General features: G+C 50.5%; 1 protein-coding gene across 3 annotated transcripts; it reads right to left on the bottom strand.

The window, feature by feature from the left end:
• Nucleotides 1-8419: 8419 nt before the first annotated feature.
• MBL2 (mannose binding lectin 2) lies at nt 8420-13420 on the bottom strand. 3 transcript variants are annotated; one of them, XM_055325498.1, is made up of 5 exons: nt 12661-12780; nt 11707-11882; nt 11230-11346; nt 10371-10445; nt 8420-9727 (listed from the first exon to the last, which is right to left on the bottom strand). In XM_055325498.1, the coding sequence occupies exons 1-5, from the start codon at nt 12741-12743 to the stop codon at nt 9354-9356; spliced, it is 825 nt and encodes a 274-aa protein (XP_055181473.1). In that variant the 5' UTR covers nt 12744-12780; the 3' UTR covers nt 8420-9353. The 3 variants fall into 3 exon arrangements, with proteins under 3 accessions (XP_055181473.1, XP_055181475.1, XP_055181474.1); XM_055325500.1 differs by lacking the exon at nt 12661-12780 and adding an exon at nt 13176-13329 and having other exon boundaries at nt 8422-9727; XM_055325499.1 differs by lacking the exon at nt 12661-12780 and adding an exon at nt 13288-13420 and having other exon boundaries at nt 8428-9727.
• Between the last annotated feature and the right edge of the window lie 6185 nt (nt 13421-19605).

Raw genomic sequence — 19605 nt, 5'->3', positions numbered from 1 at the left:
CTCCAACTCCCTGGCTCAGACAACTTTGAGGGACAGAGCGACTCATGAGGGCCCTGCCTGGGGAAAATGGTACTTTGCATATTTTTTAGTACCTCGACAGAATGAATGGAGTAAATACATGAAGGAGTTGAGTGAATGAAATCCTTAATTCCCACTTGCAAGTCTGTGTGTTGGGATAAATAAAGTGTTTTCAAGATACTTCCAGGCCCTTTGATCTGAGGAAATTGCACTGTGTTTTCACCACCAGGCTTTCTGACCTTTTAGGAGTTCCCTGAACACTGCATTTCAGGTGTGAGTGGCTGAGCCTAGGCCAGGCCCGAAAGGTCAGGTGGCAGCCTGGGGCCGAGCACAGGCACTCTGTGACCAGAGGGCTGCAGGGGCAAGGCAAGAATGGGAAGGAAAAACTGGGGCTGGGTTTTGAGCCAGCCTCCTACTTGGCCGCCCAGATGCCTACCCATCCCTGCCCACCCACCCAGAGGGAAGTGAGTTCAGCAAAGACTCCATCCCAAGTCCTATGAGAATCTCATCAAGTGATTCCCAAGCTCTTAGGAAAGAGTTGTTCCTAAGCTGTCCTCATCCTAGAACAGTGAGAAAAATTTAAAAATAATGAGAATGGGGATGCTTGGGTGGCTGAGGTCATGATCTCAGGGTCATGGGATCAAGGCCCACATCCAGCTCTGCACTCAATATGGAGTCTGTTTGTCCCTGTCTCTGTCCCTCCCTTCCCCCACTCACATGTGCATGTACTCTGTCTCTCTCTCAATAAATAAAATCTTAAAAAAATAAAAATAGAAAAATAATGAGAAAGGATTTGGTCATCTTACATTAAAAAGTTTTTTTAAGGATTTTATTTATTTGAGAGAGAGAAAGCATGAGATAAAGAGCACGAGTAGGGAGAGGGCAGAGGAAGAGGGAGACACAGGCTCTCCACTGAGCAGGGAGCCCAATGTAGGGCTCAATCCTGGGACCCTGGGATCATGACCTGAGCTGAAGGCAGATGCTTAACTGATTGAACCACCCAGGTGCCCATTAAAAGTTTTTTTTTTAATTTTTATTTATTTATGATAGTCACAGAGAGAAAAAGAGAGAGAGGCAGAGACATAGGCAGAGGGAGAAGCAGGCTCCATGCACCAGGAGCCCGACGTGGGATTCGATCCCGGGTCTCTAGGATCGCGCCCTGGGCCAAAGGCAGGCGCCAAACCGCTGCGCCACCCAGGGATCCCCCCATTAAAAGGTTTTATAAAGCTAACCTACTTAGTGTATTAGTGACACTGAAATAGAGACAGCATTGTAAAAACCCACCAAGCCCAAACACAGGTCCAAGGATATATATGTATATACATATATATCAACCTTGCATGATGAAAATAGAGTATCAAAATAGTAGAAAGATGATGATTGCTCAGTTACTAATGCTGAGGTAAATGGTTAAACATTTAGAGGAAAAATAAAATCAGATTCTTTTACTTACATATACAAATCAAAATCAAAAGAAAATGTAAGCCATGATTTCTATAGTCTTGGAGAGGAAAAGAGCTATCTAAGAGTGGTATCAGAGAAGAAAACCCAAAACAATAATATTGATAAATCAGACCAACACAAAAAAAAATACATAAAACTTCTCTGCCAAAAAGCAAAACCCAAGATATAATGAAAATTAAAGTGTTGATTTATTTGCAAAGTACATAAGAGAAAAAACAATAAGAAACTGATGAATAAGTAGGAAAAATGGGATAAGAATAAGAAGAAAAAAATTCTTAAAAGAAGGAATACTGATGTCTAATAGTATTGAAACACACACACAAAAAGCAAAGTCTTAGTAGTAATTTAAAAAAAAACTAGGGCAGTGCGGGTGGCTTAGTGGTTTAGCACCTGCCTTTGGTCCAGGGCATGATCCTGGAGACCTGGAATCGAGTCCCACGTCGGGCTCCCTGCATGGAGCCTGCTTCTCCCTCTGCCTGTGTCTCTGCCTCTCTCTCTCTCTCTCTGTGTCTCTCATGAATAAATAAACAAAATCTTAAAAAAGAAAATAAAAATAAAAAAAGCTAAATCTAACAACAGCAAGTGTCCCAAAATCTATGGACGAGAGTTATATTCAAGGGATATATACTTTACTTTCATTATTACAAAAAAAATTTTAAAGTGTGAACTGAAAATAATCAAACCAAATATTCATCTTTCTAAAACAAAATTTTCAAACAGCAAAAAGCAAAGGAAGGACAAAACAAATAAGTGAAACTAATGAAATACAAAATCAATAAAAATGATAGAAATGAGAAATTAACGGAGAAACCAGATATCTTAAAGCTGAATGAGAAAAATACATCTTGATAAATTTAAATAAGAAAAAAAAAGCACGCACCATACAATTGACCTTTTTTAAAAAAAATCTTTTTTAAAGATTTTATTTATTTATTCATGAGAGACAGAGAGAGAGAGACAGAGACAGAGACACAGGCAGAGGGAGAAGCAGGCTCCACGCAGGGAGCCCGACGTGGGACTCGATCCCGGTCTCCTGGATCAGGCCCTGGGCCGAAGGCGGGCTGAGCCCCCCGCGCTGCCCAGAGGCCGTAGGTTCTTCTGCGAACAGGCAGCTGGACCTGTCTGGAGCACCGGGCAGGGGCGGACAGTCAGGCCTTTCCACACACCGTCCAGATCCCTGGGTAGTAACAGCAGGGTCCAAGGGCTTTCAGGGTCTCATCGGGCTGAGTAGGACGTGCTTGAAGGGTTTTGTGCCCCCCAGACATAGGGGAGGAGGGGGGTGCTTCCCCTCTTGCCATAGGAGGGCCCAGCTCTGCGGGACCCCAGGGAGCGCAGCACGGAGGAGGCCCCCAGGGTTTCGGGGACCTCTGCAAGGCTCTGTGCTCCCACGAGCCGGGCTTCCAGCTTTAGGAGGACGAACTACCACACGGACTGGCCGGCGGCAGGCCAGCACTGCCTTCTCCCTTTGAGACCCGCGGGGCATCCCCATTGGCCCGTGTGCTGGGCCCTCTCTGGTGCCCAAGGGTCCCCGGGCAGTCTCTCAAGTCTCCTGAGGTACAGGTCCTCAGCCTGAATCCTCAGTCCTGAGGATGGGGGGTGGGGTGTCACCACCAAAATCCCAGGTGAACCTCCTTGCTGATGCTGGGCCGGGGGACAGGGAATAAAAACCCCAGGGCTTGATTCTGATTGGACTCGAGGGGGTACCCAGAAAGTCCACGGGGAGCTGGTGAGAGGCCCACAAACCCAGGCTCAAAAGGGTGAGCCATGCAGTCCCGTCCCTGAAATTTCCCTGGACGCAGCCATCTGAGGTGGGTAGACAAGGAGGGGGTGGCACGCGGGTCCTGCCCTGAAGAACTCCCTGGCAGGTCTGGGAATGGGATAGACGGAGGGACAAGGAGCAGAGAATCTCACCAGTGCGAGGGCTTGCTGGACCCTGGTCACCCGGAGGGAGTGTGCGTCGGGATCTGGCCAGAAAGGGTAGAGGCCCTTAGGAAAGGCCTAGCAGAAGGGCAGACGGAGGAGGCCTCAAGTTGCAGACAAAGGGCTCCTTTGTCTAAGGGGCCTAACCTATACCCCACGCCGCCCTCCACTCTTTGCTCCCCAGGAATCTCTTAAGGACAGACAGCAGAGGGCAGCAGGCAGCCATAGGCTGTGGGCCCAGAGCCATGTTTCAAACCAAGTCTGGCTGCTTCTCTCTGGAGTCCAGTTCCAGGGCAGGAGGTCGGGTCACACGTTTTGGGGCAGGGTTGAGATTCAGTTATTCACTTGTTCATTCAACAGCCACCGACCGTACGTACTTTCCAGCCCTTTCCCGGGCCCTGGGACGGCGAGCGGGAATGGTCCAGTGTTGTGACAGTCACAACCGCAGCAGGAATGAACGTTTGCATGGCAGTGACTGCAGGCCAGGGCCTCCCTGTGTGCCTTACTTGTGTCAGTACGTTTATCCCTCCGAACAACCCCGTGAGCCACAGTTAGTATCCTAGTTTTACCAGAAGGGAACTCAGACTCAGAATGTGTGTGACTTGCCCAGGGTCACACAGCTCCAAGGTGGTAGTGCCAGGGTTTGAATCCAGAGTCTTAATGGTTTTGCTTCACAGATATAACTTAAAAAAAAAAAAGATTTTATTTGGGGCACCTGGGTGGCTCAGAGGTTGAGCGTCTGCCTTTGGCTCAAGGAGTGATCCTGGAGTCCTGGATCAAGTCCCGCATCAGGCTCTTTGCGGAGATACTGCTTCTCCCTCTGCCTGTGTCTCTGCCTCTCTCTGTGTCTCTCATGAATAAATAAATAAAAAGATTTGATTTATTTATTTGAGAGAGAGATCACAAGCAGGAGGGAAGGGCAGAGGGAGAAGCAGACTCCCCACTGACCAGGGAGCCCAAGATGGGACTCGATCGTGGGATCGTTGGTCCTAGGATCATGACCTGAGCCAAAGGCAGACGCTTAGCCAACTGCGTCACCCAGGCGCCCACTTCACAGCTATAGCTTGAACAAGTAAATGGTTGAGATGATTTCAGGTGACTAGAATTGCTAACAAGAAAATAAAACGAAGTGTTGTGATGGTGCCTGGGGTTGAGGCAAACTTAGGTTCAGTCGTCGGGTAAGGACTTTGCAGGGAGGTGGGGCATAATGGTGACAAATCATCCAAATCCTGGCCGGGGAGCAGGATCACATTAGCACCCAGACAATCTCTCTTGAGCACAGCCCAGGGCCACTCATGGACCCCTTTGTCCATGTCTGAACACCCACACACCTCACTTAGAACCCTTGGAACCACCCCAAGCTGATGCTCCTTAGTGAGGGGCACGCAGAGAGAGACCTGGACACAGGCTCGGGGGCAGGCCCAGCTCCCTCATGGCAGGATGCCGGGGCTTTCGAACACTGAGTCTGTTGGTTTCCATACAGACATTCACACAGGCACAAAAATAAGTATAAATACCCCCCAATCCATGTACACACAATTCCATGTACACAGAGCCTCACCTGCCCAGCGCCTCACCTTCTCTGAGGCTCCTCAGAGCCGTTCCAGGCCCAGACCCACTCCCTGAAGTCACACCCTGGAAGGTCGGGCTCTGGAAATGCATAGGGAAGGATTTGGGTCAGCAGTTGCTTTTCACCAGTGGGGCATTGATCACAGAAGGACATTATCTGGTCTCTGACAGTGTGGAGTTAAGTGCCCCCCTTCCCCCATCACCACCTCATGAAGGGCCTGCAAGGAAGGAATGGAGAAGTCCTGGCTTCCTGGCTCTAGGCCTCCCTGCAAAGGTGAGATGCAGGCAGAAAGCCCCATAAGCGACCATATTTCTAGGGCCAGTGGTTTCACGTGGCTTGCTTGGGATCTCCAGAAAATGACAGATTCCTGAAGGTTTGATTCACCGCATCCAGGGTGGAGCTGAGATCCTATGATTTGGTCAAGCATCCCAGGCAGTTCTCCTGGTCACTACTCTGAAGGGCTGCACAACATGGCACAAACACTCTGCGTCCCAGGACAGAACACGCCGGACCCCTGGGTGGCAGTGGCCAGCCTAGCCCAAGGCGCTGGTTTAGCTAATCAATGGCTGCTTGCACCCACTTCTTTTTTATTTTTATTTTTATTTTTATATTTATTTATTTATTTATTTATTTATTTATTTATTTATTTATTTATTTCCCAATTCTTTAGAGCATGACACCTGTGTTTGCCTGGACAAACCTCTGGTCCACAGCTGGAGACACTGTCTCCTCCCGTCACAGGTTGCTGCCCGGGTGGCGAGCACTCCTTCCCAGACTCCGAACCCCGAGCTCCTCCCATCTCTCCAGCACTCCATCAGCCACTCAGGGTCCCAGGGGCAGCATCGCTTTTGCACAATCCACTTCCCAACCTCTCCAATGTCAAGGCCCACAGTGACAGTCAACCCTTCCTGGTTAATGAGAAGGAAGTCCCTGATTCCTGGCAAGTTCCGAACCCCGGATCAGTTCACAGTCATGAGCAAACAACATTCCAGGTCAGAGGCTCTCTGCACGCCACGTGGTCTGACTGACCCTTGCCGCTGGGGGATCTCTGACAGCCGCAGAGAAGGGAGGCGGGCTGGTTCCAGGCAGGAAGGGGCTTTGAGAAATGCCAAAGCCAGGCCTTCAGCTGGTACCCCGAGTCCCCCTTCCGCTGGCTTGGGGCACGGCTGGATGGAGACCAGCAGAGCTGTGGGACTCCAAAGAAAGATCGTCCTGCAGGAACAAGGCCCTGAAATTGCAGGAGCCAAACTCAGGCTGAAGCCCAGGCCTTGCACGTTGTGAGCTTTGGTGGTTGTTTTCCTGCAGGCCCAGGAAGCAAAGTGCAATTACATTGGCCACGTCTATGCTTCCACCAGACACCGTTGACCTGCAGATGTAAATTAGATTCAAAGTTCCCATTTTGAGAACAAGGACCAGTTGCCATTCTAACTCACTCATACTGGCTTTCTAAGGACTTGAGAAATAGGTGCTAAGTGTTCAGGACATGATTTGTGTCCTTTTTCTGGACAAAAGTGATTGACACGGAACCAAAACTTGACAACGTTTCTCTGATCCTGCAGCTTTGCTTGTGAAATCAGTGCTGCGGAGCTGAATCCCTACGTCACCTTTGCTTCAGACAACACTCAAAGGGAAGAAGCCGCGACAGACCAATTTACAGATAGGGAGATTGAGGCCCAGAGAGCCAACAGACCCCTCAGCGCGTTGTCAGGGAACTAACCTCAAACCGCAGGCTCTGTCTTGCAAATCCTGAGCTTCCCACCCGCCAAGGCACCTCTCCTGCAGTCGCAACAGCACACGGAGACCTAGGCCTTGTTCTTCCCCTGGGTGTGACCTCAGAGCCAGGACTCTCCAGAGGTTTGGACACCAGCCTCCTTTCCAGGAACACTCTGAGGCCTGACCTTTAGGTTCTTACTGTTTGCAAGAGGCAGCAAAGGACAACTGCCGCTTGGATAGGTCTCCCAGTTCCCTGGTCCCAAAAGCCAACCTGGGAAATGCTATGGCTGAGACTCCCGCTGCATCAGACCAAACAACAGGGCTCACGAGGATGTGCTCCCTGGAGCCCCTAAAAGTCTGTCCCTGGAGCGCCTCGCTTCGTTACATCCTTTGTGCAGGAGATACCAGTCACTGCCTGCCCCAGAGCAAAGGGAACTGCAGGCCCTCGGCCCTAGGGGACTGAGAGAGACTCACTGAGATTCGAGTCACCGCGAATCCATAATTTCCCTCTTGTCCCAGGTCCTGGGAAGGCTGGAGGAAGTGCAAGTTGTATCTTGGGACTCTCGTGAGATCCTGTATCTGTAGATCAGCTCCCCCTCCTCTGGAGCCAGCCTGCCGGCGCCCCACTGCTTGCTGATACGCACGGTATGGGGAGGGCGGGTGGGGGCCCAGGTCTAGACTGAGGGAAGAACGGCAGCAAGGGGATTCCTTTAGAGAGAGGAGCCCTGGAAAGATGGTTGAGTTCTAGATCAGGGAAGAAGCCAAGAGGAATCCTGAAAGGACAATGGAAGAACCTGAGCTTGTCCTGTAGATTTTTTCCCTGTGTTTCCCTGGCTTAGGAGCCAATCTGTGCATCCTGGGGAATGAGCCCACGTGCAATGCACGGTTGTACCTTCTACTGCTTTCCAGCTAGAGATACTCTCCTTTGTACCCAGTATAAATCAGGGGTAGACGTGACCCCTCCCTCTCACATAAATCAGGAGGAAATACCTGGTGGGCATCTGTTTTCTCATTTTTGTCTCGGCCAGGAGAAAATTCAGGTGCACCTTTCATGCTTATTGATAGAAAAATCTCTTGCCCGGGGTTGTCATACATGTATCTTCTTTCCTTCTAAAAAGCGTCTGGTCTTCCCTTTTCCCAGCTGCAATACCTATGGCTCCATGAGTGCCCCTAAGCTGTAAGCACTTTCCCGAGCCCTGGGTAAGCAGTGGGATTGGGAGTGAAAACAGAGAGCTCTTCTGCTCTGCGTCACTATAGCACTTGTCTCGCGGCGCCCAGGCACGTGCCCAGGGGTGGGCCTCATGGATAATTCAGCGATGGGACAGTCTGGGTGTGTTAGAGGCCAAGGATGCAGGTCCTGCCACCGTGTCGCTGCCCGTGCCCACACCTCCAGCACGAGTCCTGCAGCAGGAGCTCGCCAGGGACAGAACTTCACCCTCTAGTCACCCCTCCGCGTCCCACCACTCATCTATTTGGAGATTCTTCACCTTACCCATTCGACAGATACTCACCAAACCCTTGCTAAGTACAAGGGGTTCTCTCTGGTAATTCAGATGCAGAGAAAATGGATTTCCACACAAGTATTTCATTAGGTGAAAGCAGCCCGCGTTCCATTCATGGAATATTTCCTAATCTCATTTTGCGAATGGCAGTACCATCGAAGCTGGGATTCACCTTCCTCTCCCGCTTGGCTGCATGGGCCCTATATAAATCTCAGCTCCACCTGCGCTGGGGTGGCAGGGAACCATCCCTGGTCCTGAGCAGGGTTGCTGGCCAAGGTGGCAACAACAGAACCCTGCTCGGGGGGGGGGGGGTCTTATCTGCTAACTGGGTGGTGCTGCATCATTTGACTGGGTGACATCCAGAGTTTGAGTGATGCTGCATCAGTTGACAGGGTGTGAACTCACCTTTGGGGAGTTTTACCTCTTGTCTCTATCATAATGGACCTGTCAACCGAGGCTGGGATGAGGATGTCACAGGAGGAAGGGGATGTTGAGCATGGAGGGATTGAGAGAGGGACACAGCCTCCCGTGATGCTGGCCTTCGTCACCATATCCACCCAGTACCCAAAAGTCTGTAGGAGGGAAAGGCTGCCCTTTGTCCTCGGGATCACCCTAGTGGTAACAGGGAGGCCACAGCCACTTGGGCAGGATAAGGGGACTTCTGGGGCTAACCCCTGTGACCTACATGGGAGACTGCTGGGTGTCATGGTCTGGTGGTGCCAGGTTCCGTGGTGTGGCTCGTGAACAACTAGGAGCAGTACCCTTGTCATCGACAGGGCTTGGTTAGCCATGGGAAGGCACAGAGGGTAGAAATGTTTGGCATCCAGAGGGGCAAGCACCTGCACCTCCTGGAGGCTGAAGTCTACTGCTCTGACACAGATGGGGTCCCCACTGGTCCCCGGTGGGCCATGGTGTACTCACTAAAGACAAAGGGGTTTCACCCAGCCCTCTCAATGGCCACCTCGGACCCGGTGCAGTGCTCTGTGCTACCAACTGGACCACTGTCAGCCTCTTCTCGCTTCCTCACCCCACAAACACTTTTCCTCCCACCCCCCTGAAGGAATGAGCCAACACCAGGAGGGCCGGGAAAGGGGGCCATGAATTCTCTTTCAGGGCAGCAGAGAGCACAGCAGGAAGGCTGGGAGGGGGCTGAGGAAGCTGCCTCATCAGGCTGGGAGTTCACAGACGGCCAGGAAGGAGGACTCGCAGGAGATGTCATTCCAGAACCCATCCTGGAGGAGGATCACACAGTCCTCCCCTGAGCCATGGTTGTTTGGCTCATTCTTCCTCCAATTGCTGTAGACCAGGTTCCCTCCGGTCACATACATGAACTGGCCTTCGGTCACCTTGTCCGTGATGCCCAGGAAGGCCTCTTCCTTGGCCACATCTTGGATGGCTTTGTTCTCCTCGGCACTCTTAGGGGTGGCCACAGTGGCCTGGAGCTCGGCACACAGAGCCTTCACTTTGGAAAAAGACATCTTTTCGCCATTGCTCACATAGAGCTTCTTTCCAGTCTTTTTGCCCAAGGAGAAGGTTTGCACTGAAATCGCAATGAGTGGGAGAGGTTGACTGGGCTTGGACTCAGCCCAGGACAGTAGGCAAGAAAGCCCGCCCCCAGGAGTCCCCAGACCTCTTGAAAAAGAGCCCCATGCTCAACCAGCAGGTCAGATCCTAGTAAGGAAGACCTCCTTCCTCAGCCAGAGGGCGGGACTCTGGCAGAAAGTTCACACCCTTCTGGGTGATCCCACCCTCGACACAAACGTCTTTTACAGACGGTCCCGGCGCAAGGGGGGCACAGGGAAGCATGCTCAGGCCGCCCTGCCAGGCTTGGGCACCAGGCATGGATGGATAGCCATCCGAGGCAGGGGTTGCTGCAGAAAGAGCCAAGATGCTGCAAGTGGCGACTTTCGGGTGGAATCTTCCTCTGCTACTTCCTAGATGTGTGACAGCGAATGAATTATCTATACTTCCTGGACCTGTTTCTTCTCACCTAAATAACCTGGGTATCGTCCCCACAGATGGGGCCGGTGAAAGGATGGAATGAGGGAATGCTGACCTCGCCCAGGCCACGGGGTACAGTAAGTGTCCCTAAACCTTAGCTTGTGTTCACCCTCCCTGAAACCTGAAGCCCGCAAGAGGAAGGTGAGAGCCAAGGCCACATTCAGGGCAGAAAACAAACTTACAGTTTTTGATGTGGCCCAGTTCTGATTTCAGGCTCCTTATCTCCCTCTCTAGGCTAGCCAGCCTGGTCTCAGCAACTGCAAAGTGAGAGGGAGAAGGGCGTTTAATGAGAAGAAGACTCTCAATTGGAGAGGACAGTATTTTGCCAGAAGGGAGGGATAAAGCTTGCTGAAGAGTATGATTATTGTGGAAAAAGAAGAAACAGAGAAGCAGCAAAAGGAAGAAAACCTCGGGACTCCTGCTTCTGAGATACACCTAGCGGCTCTTGTAAACTATTTGTTCTGAACTAATAATAATCACAATGATGATAAATAACTCATACATTATAGCTCTGGGTCCTTCTGTTCACATCCTGCTTAAATGTTGCAAGATTATATAATCCTTTGTAAGAAAAAGCCCAACTGTTTATTCTCCTTCTCGAACATCATTCTTAATCGTTCTCTCTCATTTCTTATTCCAGACCAACTTTTTAATATTTTTATGATTTTGATGGGCCAGCTGGCAGATATTAACAAGAGGTCAATGTACTTCATTTGACTCTGAACTACGTTGTCCTGGGGTTGCCCATGGCTCAGGGAGCCTAGGAAACCGAATATTTTCACGCCTTTCTTTTGACAATAGACAGAAACCCGGCGCCGGAGAGAGGACACCGCTGTTCCCCGCCAGCCTGGAGCCCCACGCAGACCGTGTCCGCTGAGGAAGAAGCCAGGGCCTGTCTCCCACAGAGGCCTGGGGAGGGGATGGCAGGGTTTGGAAGTCTGCACTCCAGCGACACGCTCAGGGGACGAGTGTCCTGGGTCGGCAGCAGGCACCGGCCCGCGAGTCCCCTGGGCCCACGCTGCACTGGGATGAGCTCCTTACCTGAACTGTCTCCACGGTCTCCTTTGTGGCCCTTTAGTCCTGGAGGCCCGGGAGCCCCTGTGTTTCCCAGAGGTCCCACTTTCCCTGGAGGGCCCTGCAACCCTCTGAGCCCTTGCCCTGTTGTAAGAGGAAGGAAAAGTGATCCAGGGGCTGTGGCTCATTCTCTTTCTCCAGAAGTTCCATTCAATTTACACTGAGCCTGAAAACCTTCAGTGAACCAGTGGTGACCCCCCCCCCCCAAAAAAAAGTCATCCTGTGTTCCAAAGGACAGCCTGTTCCAAGGGCCAGTTCCCTGAACTGGCGGGGCATCCACTCTCGGCAGGCAACCGCCCCTCCTGGGTTCCTGCGTGGAGATGTGGGGTCCTGAGGACCAGGGAAGCATCTTTGTTTTGGAGAGGATGGCCTATCGCAGGGACAATTCTGAGTGAATCGCTACCCACGTAGACATTTCAGAAGTCAGAGCAGCCTGTCCCGTACCTGGTTCGCCCTTTTCTCCCTTGAGTCCATCTCGCCCATCTCTGCCCGGGAGGGCACAGGTCACCACCGGGCATGTCCTCTGGGCCTCGCCCAAGGCTTCTTTATCTGCGCTGGCCACTGTCATCATACACAGAAGAAGGACAGGAAGTGACGAAGACAAGAACATGGTCCTGAACCTTCGAGTGGAGAAAGTCAAGGAAAATCATTGTGTCCCCTCTTGCCTCATCGGCCTTCACCACCTCCTGTGCGTGCTGGGCCCTGTTGTCGGGCAGCAGACCCAGCAGGGGCCATCGTGACTCTTGGCTTGGCGTCACTCCCGAGCTACTGGGGACGCAGACACATGAAAAGTAGCAGAGGTGCTTTAGGGATGCGAAAACAGAGGGACTCCAACAGAGCCGCTGACGCAGGAGAGACAGGCCAGGGCCCGTGCTCCCCTCACCCCCCCGCCTGGCCTGGCGATCGCAGCTGGCCCTCCCCTGGGCCCTGACTGCCTGTGAGAGCCATGGCTTCTCCTTCTTGACTCCCTTCCCGAGGTCCCAGGGTGCCTCAGTTTCCCTCTTCTGCTTCCTACGGACCCTAAAGTTAGACTGAACTCTAGCAGGTAGCCCGAGGCCCCACAAGACTCATTTCATGGTCGATCCTGGGTTATGGCATCCATTCTCTCATTTCACCAAAAAGCCCTCATTCCAGTCTCCATCTGCCCTCAGGATCAGCCTCAGCTGTTTCCCAGGCAGCTTGTCAATCATCTTGTAGGAAGTCTCTACTGTGTGACAGGCCCTTGCTGGGGGTGGGAGTGGGGGTGGGAGTGGGGCTCAGGACCCGGAGTGCCCCCGAGGGCACTTGATCCTGGCTGGATGAGATGGATTTCTCCTTCCCTTGGCTTGAGATTTTCTGCGGAAAGGTCATTTTTGCCAGCCAGCACCCGGGCTCCCGAAATTTCTGTTCACGCTGGACCTGTCCGGCTGTCCGCTCTTGTTCCTTCTCCTGGCAGGATCCTCTGAATGCTGCCCAGATGTCTCCCTGGCTCTGCGTCCCATCCAGCTTTTGCTCAAGCTGGCCTCCTTTCCAGGAGCTGGGCAGCCCAGCCCCCATGGGCCTCTCTGGCCTCTAATCCCAGCGTCCTTGGCCCTTGCTCCCTGCCCACTGCATCTGGCCTTGCCTTCCCTGGCCTGTCAGCTACCTTAACCCTTCCCTTCCCCCAGGACACAGTGGGAAGTCAAGTTGGAGAACTTTCTCGATCACATACTTCTTCACCTTTCTTTTCCTTCCTTCCTTCCTTCCTTCCTTCCTTCCTTCCTTCCTTCCTTCCTTCCTTCCTTCCTTTTTCCTAACTTCCCCTAATCATCCTAGAAGCCAAGCTCAGGGCTTAAACATGCTGCTGGCATATATGGCCCACTTCCATTTTTCCCTTTGGCTGAAAAGACCACCCTTTAGTTTGCAGAAGGGCCAAGCGGACCCTGGAAGGATACAAATGCCCCAGGTCAGACGGAGACAGGCCCTGAGCAGGCCCAACCACCCCACCAAAATCCCCGCTGGACCCCTGGCCTGGGCCTTTGCCTCCGTCCCCCAGAAATGACTTACTAGGGCCTCCTCAAAGCACGGAGGCTATGGCAGGGAAGCAGGTCTTCCAGCCCAGGGATGTCAGGCCTAATTAACCTGGTGACTGGGAACAGTGCTGGACTGGCCTTCAACCCCAGATTAATAAACAACTGTCCCTAGAATGGCTGTACGCTGGGCGGCTGTCCAACGCTGCGGCCGGGGTCCCTGGCCCAGCGCTGGGCAGCTGGTTACTTAAACACCCTAAAAGTCCTCCTTCTGCTGTTCCCTCCCACACATCCCTCCCCACAGCTCTGCCCCTCTGATCCTCCAGAGTCGCAGTCTAGGCAATAGTTCCCTCCAGATATTTATTTCTAGAAGATACACGATTAGACATGCTACCGAACACACGCTCATGCATGAGCACACACCCGTCGGCACACGCCACTGCATACAGCCTCACCCCTGTGTCGGTGGCTCTCACTAGTTCACCCCTCCACTTGTGTTTGGTTTATGGTTAGGGGGGGAGGGAGCAGGGATTAAATGCTGACATTTATCAGATATCCTCTTTGGATGAGGCACAGATGTCCCAGGACGAGGCACAGGGGAGGAAGTGTTTGTAGGTGATGCAAGTTCAAAGCTGGGCGTGTACACTTGCACCACAGCTGCTCCAGCCGGGGACACTTCCCTCATCTTTGCGTCATTGCTGTCATTCCCATCACAGCTTACTCTCTTGGGGGCAAGGGCTTTCCTCTACCATTTAGTTTTCAGTGGCCACTCCGTCAGTCATTCTCCCTCAAAGTGACCTCCCGGCAAAACCGCCCTGTTTCTTTAGTTGCACATTCGTTGCCCACCGCCCTCCTTTAGGACAAGCACGCCTCCAGGTCGGGGATCTTGCTCTCAGCTGTTCTGGCCGCACCCAGAGGGTGCCTGGAAGCAGTCACCCGGCTGGGCAAACAATTAGAGAATGAATGAGCTCTTCTGCATCGGGGCAGCTACCCTGATGTCGCTCCAGCCCAAGCGGGCATCGGTGCCCGCGTTCCCAGCTACTTTTCTAGGGCAGGAGCCGTGTTTGCTAGGCTTGCCTCCACGATGCACGCCAGGGCTGGGCACGCAGGAGGGGTCCCCCGAGAGAGCGAGGGTGGGGGGACAAGCAGAGAGCAGGAGCAGAGACCGGTTCAAGGGTGTCTGGAGCAGCTAGCAGACCAAGTCCACGGGGCCTCCACACCTGGTTTCCAGCAGCGTCCGCCTCTTATCTCCAGAACCTGATCAAGTGGCATTTTTCAAGCCCCTGACCTGACCTTTGATTCCTGCCCTCCTCCAAAATTTGCACTCACCCTTTGAAACACTTAGTCTTACCAAACAGCGTCGAGAAGTTTGCTTTTACCCTGGTGGGGAGTCGGGGTGGGGCCACTTCCCTTCCACCTGCCTTGGGATTGGTGTTCTGGTGTCTCAAGGGTCATCATCTCTGTGTACTCAGGGTCACTCTGCACCGTCCGGTAGCCCTTCCAGATTCCTTGGGCCCCCTGGCCAGAAGACCCCTCTCAGGACTGGGTTTCCTGGTGCCATTGACACAACTTTGAAGGGCCCCAGGCCCAGAGGACAAAGAACATCCGACCCACGCAGCAAATGGGCAGATGTCCCAGAAAGATGGGAATTTGAAACAGAGGATTATATAAGCCAGGACCCTCTATCCTCCAGACTAGAGAGAAAGTGGCTTGGGGAGCAGGGGAGACAAAACTGCAGGAGGCCGGCGAGATGAGCAAAGGGACAATGAGAAAGACTTGACTCTGCTGGGGGAGAGATATTCCCTTGAAGATGCAAATTCTTCAGCCTGTCCTCGCCTAGATCTGAGTTTTAATGCCTGCTATTATTATTATTTGCTAAGACAGATATTATTGAATTTTGCTGCTTATGCCAAGATGAAAAATAGTTTTCAAGCGTGTCCACCATAGGTGCCTCAGGATTTCCTCAGATAAAGATCAGCTAAGTTTGAGTTCCCCTTGTAAAATTTTGTAAAAATGACCAAACACAGTAGGAAATAAGCAGCGTGGACGCTAATACAGCCAGCCTCAGTAGAGTCCTCCCAGGACCGCTGACTCTCTGTAACAGAGAAATTGCTATTTTTTAAAAGCCAGTATAAGAAAGAAAGAAGCAAAGAAAGAATAGACATTAAAATAATGAAATTAATGAGGCAAATAAGGACATAACTATAAAGCTACTAATAAAATATTTAAAAACCCTGCAAAAACAAAATAAATAAACTTGGCAAATCTGACCATAGAAGTTTGGATCATTGCTTCTGAGATTTTACTTCTCCATATCGTAGAATAAAATATCCATGCCCGGGGCACCTGGGGGGCTCAGCGGCTGAGTGTCTGCCTTCGGCTCAGGGAGTGACCCCAGGGTCCTGGGATCGAGTCCTGCATCAGGCTCCTCGCAGGGAGCCTGCTTCTCCCTCTGCCTGTGTCTCTGCCTCTCTCTCTCTGTGTCTCTCACAAATAAATAAATAAAATCTTAAAAAAAAAAAATCCATGCCCTTCCCCATGGTACTTCACAGAGCCTGCTCCTAGAGATGTGGGGGGTACTCTGCATGCATTCCTCCCCCTGGTGGCTTGACCGTGTGACCATGAGCAGACACAAAAGGAGCAGAAGCTTTATATGTGCTTACAGGTTTAACCCAGCCTCTTTTTGGATTTTCCAATCATGGGAAGAACATATCTCCACTACTGCTAATATCAGAACAATTAAACAATGTGGAGCAGACACAAAGCCACCTGAAAGCCAGAGGTCGAAGGTAGGTATTAAAGTTCAGCCACGTATCCGTGGTCAGTAGCACAGCCTCTGGAATCTGACTTAGTGTATTCATAGCCCCGTCCCTGCATGAGCATGGGCTTTGACAAATCACTCTAACCTCTATGTGGCCTCACTATTCTTATTTGTAAACTGGCAACAAAAATAGCATCTACATAATAGGGTCAATGAGATTACATGAGTTAGTACGCGTAGTACCTGGCATATGGTAAGTGTGATGAGAGCATCAGCCGCTAGACCAAGGAGGATCGATTCCAGGAATGAAAGGATGGTTCAATATCAAAAAATAAATCCATGTCACTCACTAATATAACATGTAACAAGTTTGATGAAGAGTCTTAAAGTGAATATGTACAATCTGGAAGCTTGATGCTCTCCCTGTTCTCAAAACGAATACATGGGCTCACAGTGTTTCATACATTTTTTTTCCCCAGACCCCTGCATTGTAAACCTTCTAAGGCTGATTTAAAACATGGTCCAAACAAATGACTATTGTCCACGAGTTTTGTCATTGGGATCTGATCTTCATTTCGTCTCTGATCACCCTGGCCGTTGGTGGGGTTTCTGGAAGTAAAGGGTGGGCAGTGGTCTTCTCTCTTGTTTCTTTGCATGTTTGTGTGTGAAGGGGGATAGAGAGAACAATGGGCATTACCTGCTTGCAGGAGGAACCTCATGTCAGTGGGGACACTGCCGCTTGTTGTCCCGCCCTGATTGCTTGTTGGGTCCTTTTGTATGACTGATTACAGGACTCTGTGAGAGGCTCCAGCTGCATGTTCCCTACCCTCAACATCGGGAGAATGGACATTTCCATTCTTGGTCTTCAAGTCCCTGTGTTCCAAGGAGCAACCTGCTCATGAGCAGGGTTTGAACCTGGCCAGCTTCCATGACATGGACACCCATATAGCCCCTTGGAAGCTCCATCCAGGTGATGGCAATCCACATGGCCCTGGAACATTCCTGCTCACAGCTCGGTTCTCCGCCCTCCCCCTCCCCTCATCGCCACCTCCCCGTGCCCTCTCCCTCCCCAACAAGATGAGGCCCTCTGCTGGTTCAGGACTTTAGAACTTTAGAACAGGAAATTATGCCTCATTCCTGCCTTAGTGACTTAATTGGGAAAGGCAAAGAGATTTGGGCATCTGTGCTTGCTGAGATTAGGAAGATATTGGACAGTCCCCTCCCCATCCTCATGGAAAGGATCATTTCCACTATGGAAGTGCACACGTCACCCAAGGTGGGTCAGCCTCCTTTGCCCTCTTTAGTCCTCCTGATACCAACCAAAGGAGAAAGAATTACTAGGCCACCCACCATGAACAGCCCTCTCCATCCAGGTTCCACGATTTGGTTCCTGAGACATCTCTCCAGCCTTACATGATGAGGCACCTAGACCCTCTTATTCTCACCTGTGAGCTCTAGATGCCAGTACATCACTGTGGGAAGTGACTTAACCCATGCTCGGCACCCTTTAGATGTTAACAGACTAAAGAAAATGTTAAAAAGAAAATCACGATTCAATACCCATTTACAATTAAAATGAATCTCGGCAAACTGGGAAAAAGACTTTCTTTACCTTGATAAAAGGTATCTTTCAAAAAAACAGAAAGGTATCTATCAGAAACTAGCAATATTTTCTTTTTTTCTTTATTTTTTTTACGAGCAACATTTTCAATGGTGAAATAGTCAATGGAGAAACCCTTTTCTTTTTCTTTTTTTTTTGGAGAAACCCTTTTCAATGGCTCCCATTATACACTTTGTGCCCCAAAAAGATATTTATTATTGAGGGTCTTCAACAAAATATAGGGCCTCTCAGCCTGCTGTATAATGAGATAAGAATGGCATATAAGAAATAAATATTAAAGGGAATAGGACAATTTCTGTGATTTGTAAATATAATCATAGATAGTATTTACAAAATATGAGAGAATCAATTATAATAGAAATATTAAGGGAAAAATGAGAATCCCAAAAGACGGTTGTAGATAAGATCAACAAAAATAAATGGTTTCCTTACAAACCAGGAATGATTAGTTTCAAGTGATGCAAATAATACAGTAACCATAGTAAATAAACCATAAATCAAATAAAAAATAAAGCAAATAAGAAATGAGAAGACATCAATTGTCAGAGGCTTAGGTTGCTCACCTATAAAACAATGAAAAGACTCTGCCCACTTTTGCTTTTTTTGAATTTGGGGGAAGACTCAGTAATTTGTTGGCTGGGCCCTAAGCACACGTGGCAGGGTGACCAGATTGAAGCTTAAAGTTGAGAAAGGTGAGAAATGTTTCTGCTCACTCCCACCTGGATTTGTGGGGTTTGATCCAGAACTTCCTTTTGCCCAAGAAAAGAAGTGCATGCAGTGAGGGAGGGCATTTGAAAGTGTAAAGATGGGAAAAGAGGGGAGACCTTCCTGGAGGAGGGACACATACGTGTCCCTTGCCCCCTCAAGCAAGTAGAGCCATGGTCTGATCCCCACACATCCCTGGGGCATGGGGACATGGTCCCCTTCCACGTGGACAGGAGACTGAGGTGGCTCACAGAGGCTGGGACTGGGCCCTGAATGCTATCACCTTTGGGCCACGGAAAACTCAGGTGGCTACGTGGAAAATGGAAGGCATTGTATTCCCACCCACAGATGAACCATGTGGAGTTAGATTGGGAGTGATCTTGAAGCCAGCCATCAACACAGATGTCCATACATTCTTCCAGATGTTTTCTGTAGCTTGCCATACGTTCCTACAACTTGGGGTGGAAAGCGGGCTGCCTTGAGATCAAATTTTCCATTTTTCGGGTAAGTGGGGAGCCAGTGTTAATTTGATTTATAGAAATAAAGAAATGTGTTGTTTCTTGAAACCAAAGCAATGAAAACTCACGTTAACGCAGTCATGATTTATTACACTTAAATCATCTCTGTCCAGTCAGAGGTGAGTGAGGTGGTTATGAGCATAAGCTTCAGGTCCAGGTAGATAGGTTTGAACACAGCCTCTGCCACTTGCTCCAAGGAATAAAATTCAAAACATTTAATTTCTCTAAGTTTGTGTCCTCACATAAAAATGGGGAAAATCAGGCTGGGCCCATGGCATTGTGTAAAGATGACTCATATTCCATAAAATGTATTAGGAGTGTTGGCAAGGTTCTGCGTACATAGAATTGGGGCACTTACGTGCTCAGTAAACAGCTAGTGGTGGGGTGAGCGATGTGAACACCTCACTGAGATCCGGATTTGTGTGGGGACATGTCCATCAGCAGGAAATTACTTGGATTATGTCTGAGGTCGGGGGTGAGATCTTCCCTAGGGTGTAGACTGGCTTCTTTTAGGTCAGGAGATGAGAGGCAACCCGAGACTCAAGGCAGTGGATGGTACGTGCCAATGACTAGGATAGGCCGGCCTCCACCATGCTGCGGCACCAGCCGGCCCTCTGACCTCATGGAGACACCGACCAGAGGTGCCCTCAGAGGGAGGTCACATGATGCCCCATGCCTCCGTAGCGCCACACATCTGGAATTCCCTAGGCCCACCTGTTCTATCATACTTGACCAGAACTGCCAAATCTT

The sequence above is a fragment of the Nyctereutes procyonoides genome, unplaced genomic scaffold, assembly GCF_905146905.1.
Source record: "Nyctereutes procyonoides isolate TBG_1078 unplaced genomic scaffold, NYPRO_anot_genome, whole genome shotgun sequence".
Lineage (NCBI taxonomy): Eukaryota > Metazoa > Chordata > Mammalia > Carnivora > Canidae > Nyctereutes > Nyctereutes procyonoides.
This window is presented reverse-complemented; position numbering and strand designations above follow the sequence as displayed.

Coding starts and splice junctions, on each gene's coding strand:
- MBL2 (XM_055325498.1), bottom strand. CDS start 12,743: ATGGGACGCAGAGCCAGGGAGACATCTGGGCAGCATTCAGAGGATCCT. Junction 11,883..12,660: donor AAGAGCGGACAGCCGGACAG/GTCCAGCGTGAA, acceptor CTCCACTCGAAG/GTTCAGGACCATGTTCTTGT. Junction 11,347..11,706: donor GGGAGAAAAGGGCGAACCAG/GTACGGGACAGG, acceptor CTCTTACAACAG/GGCAAGGGCTCAGAGGGTTG.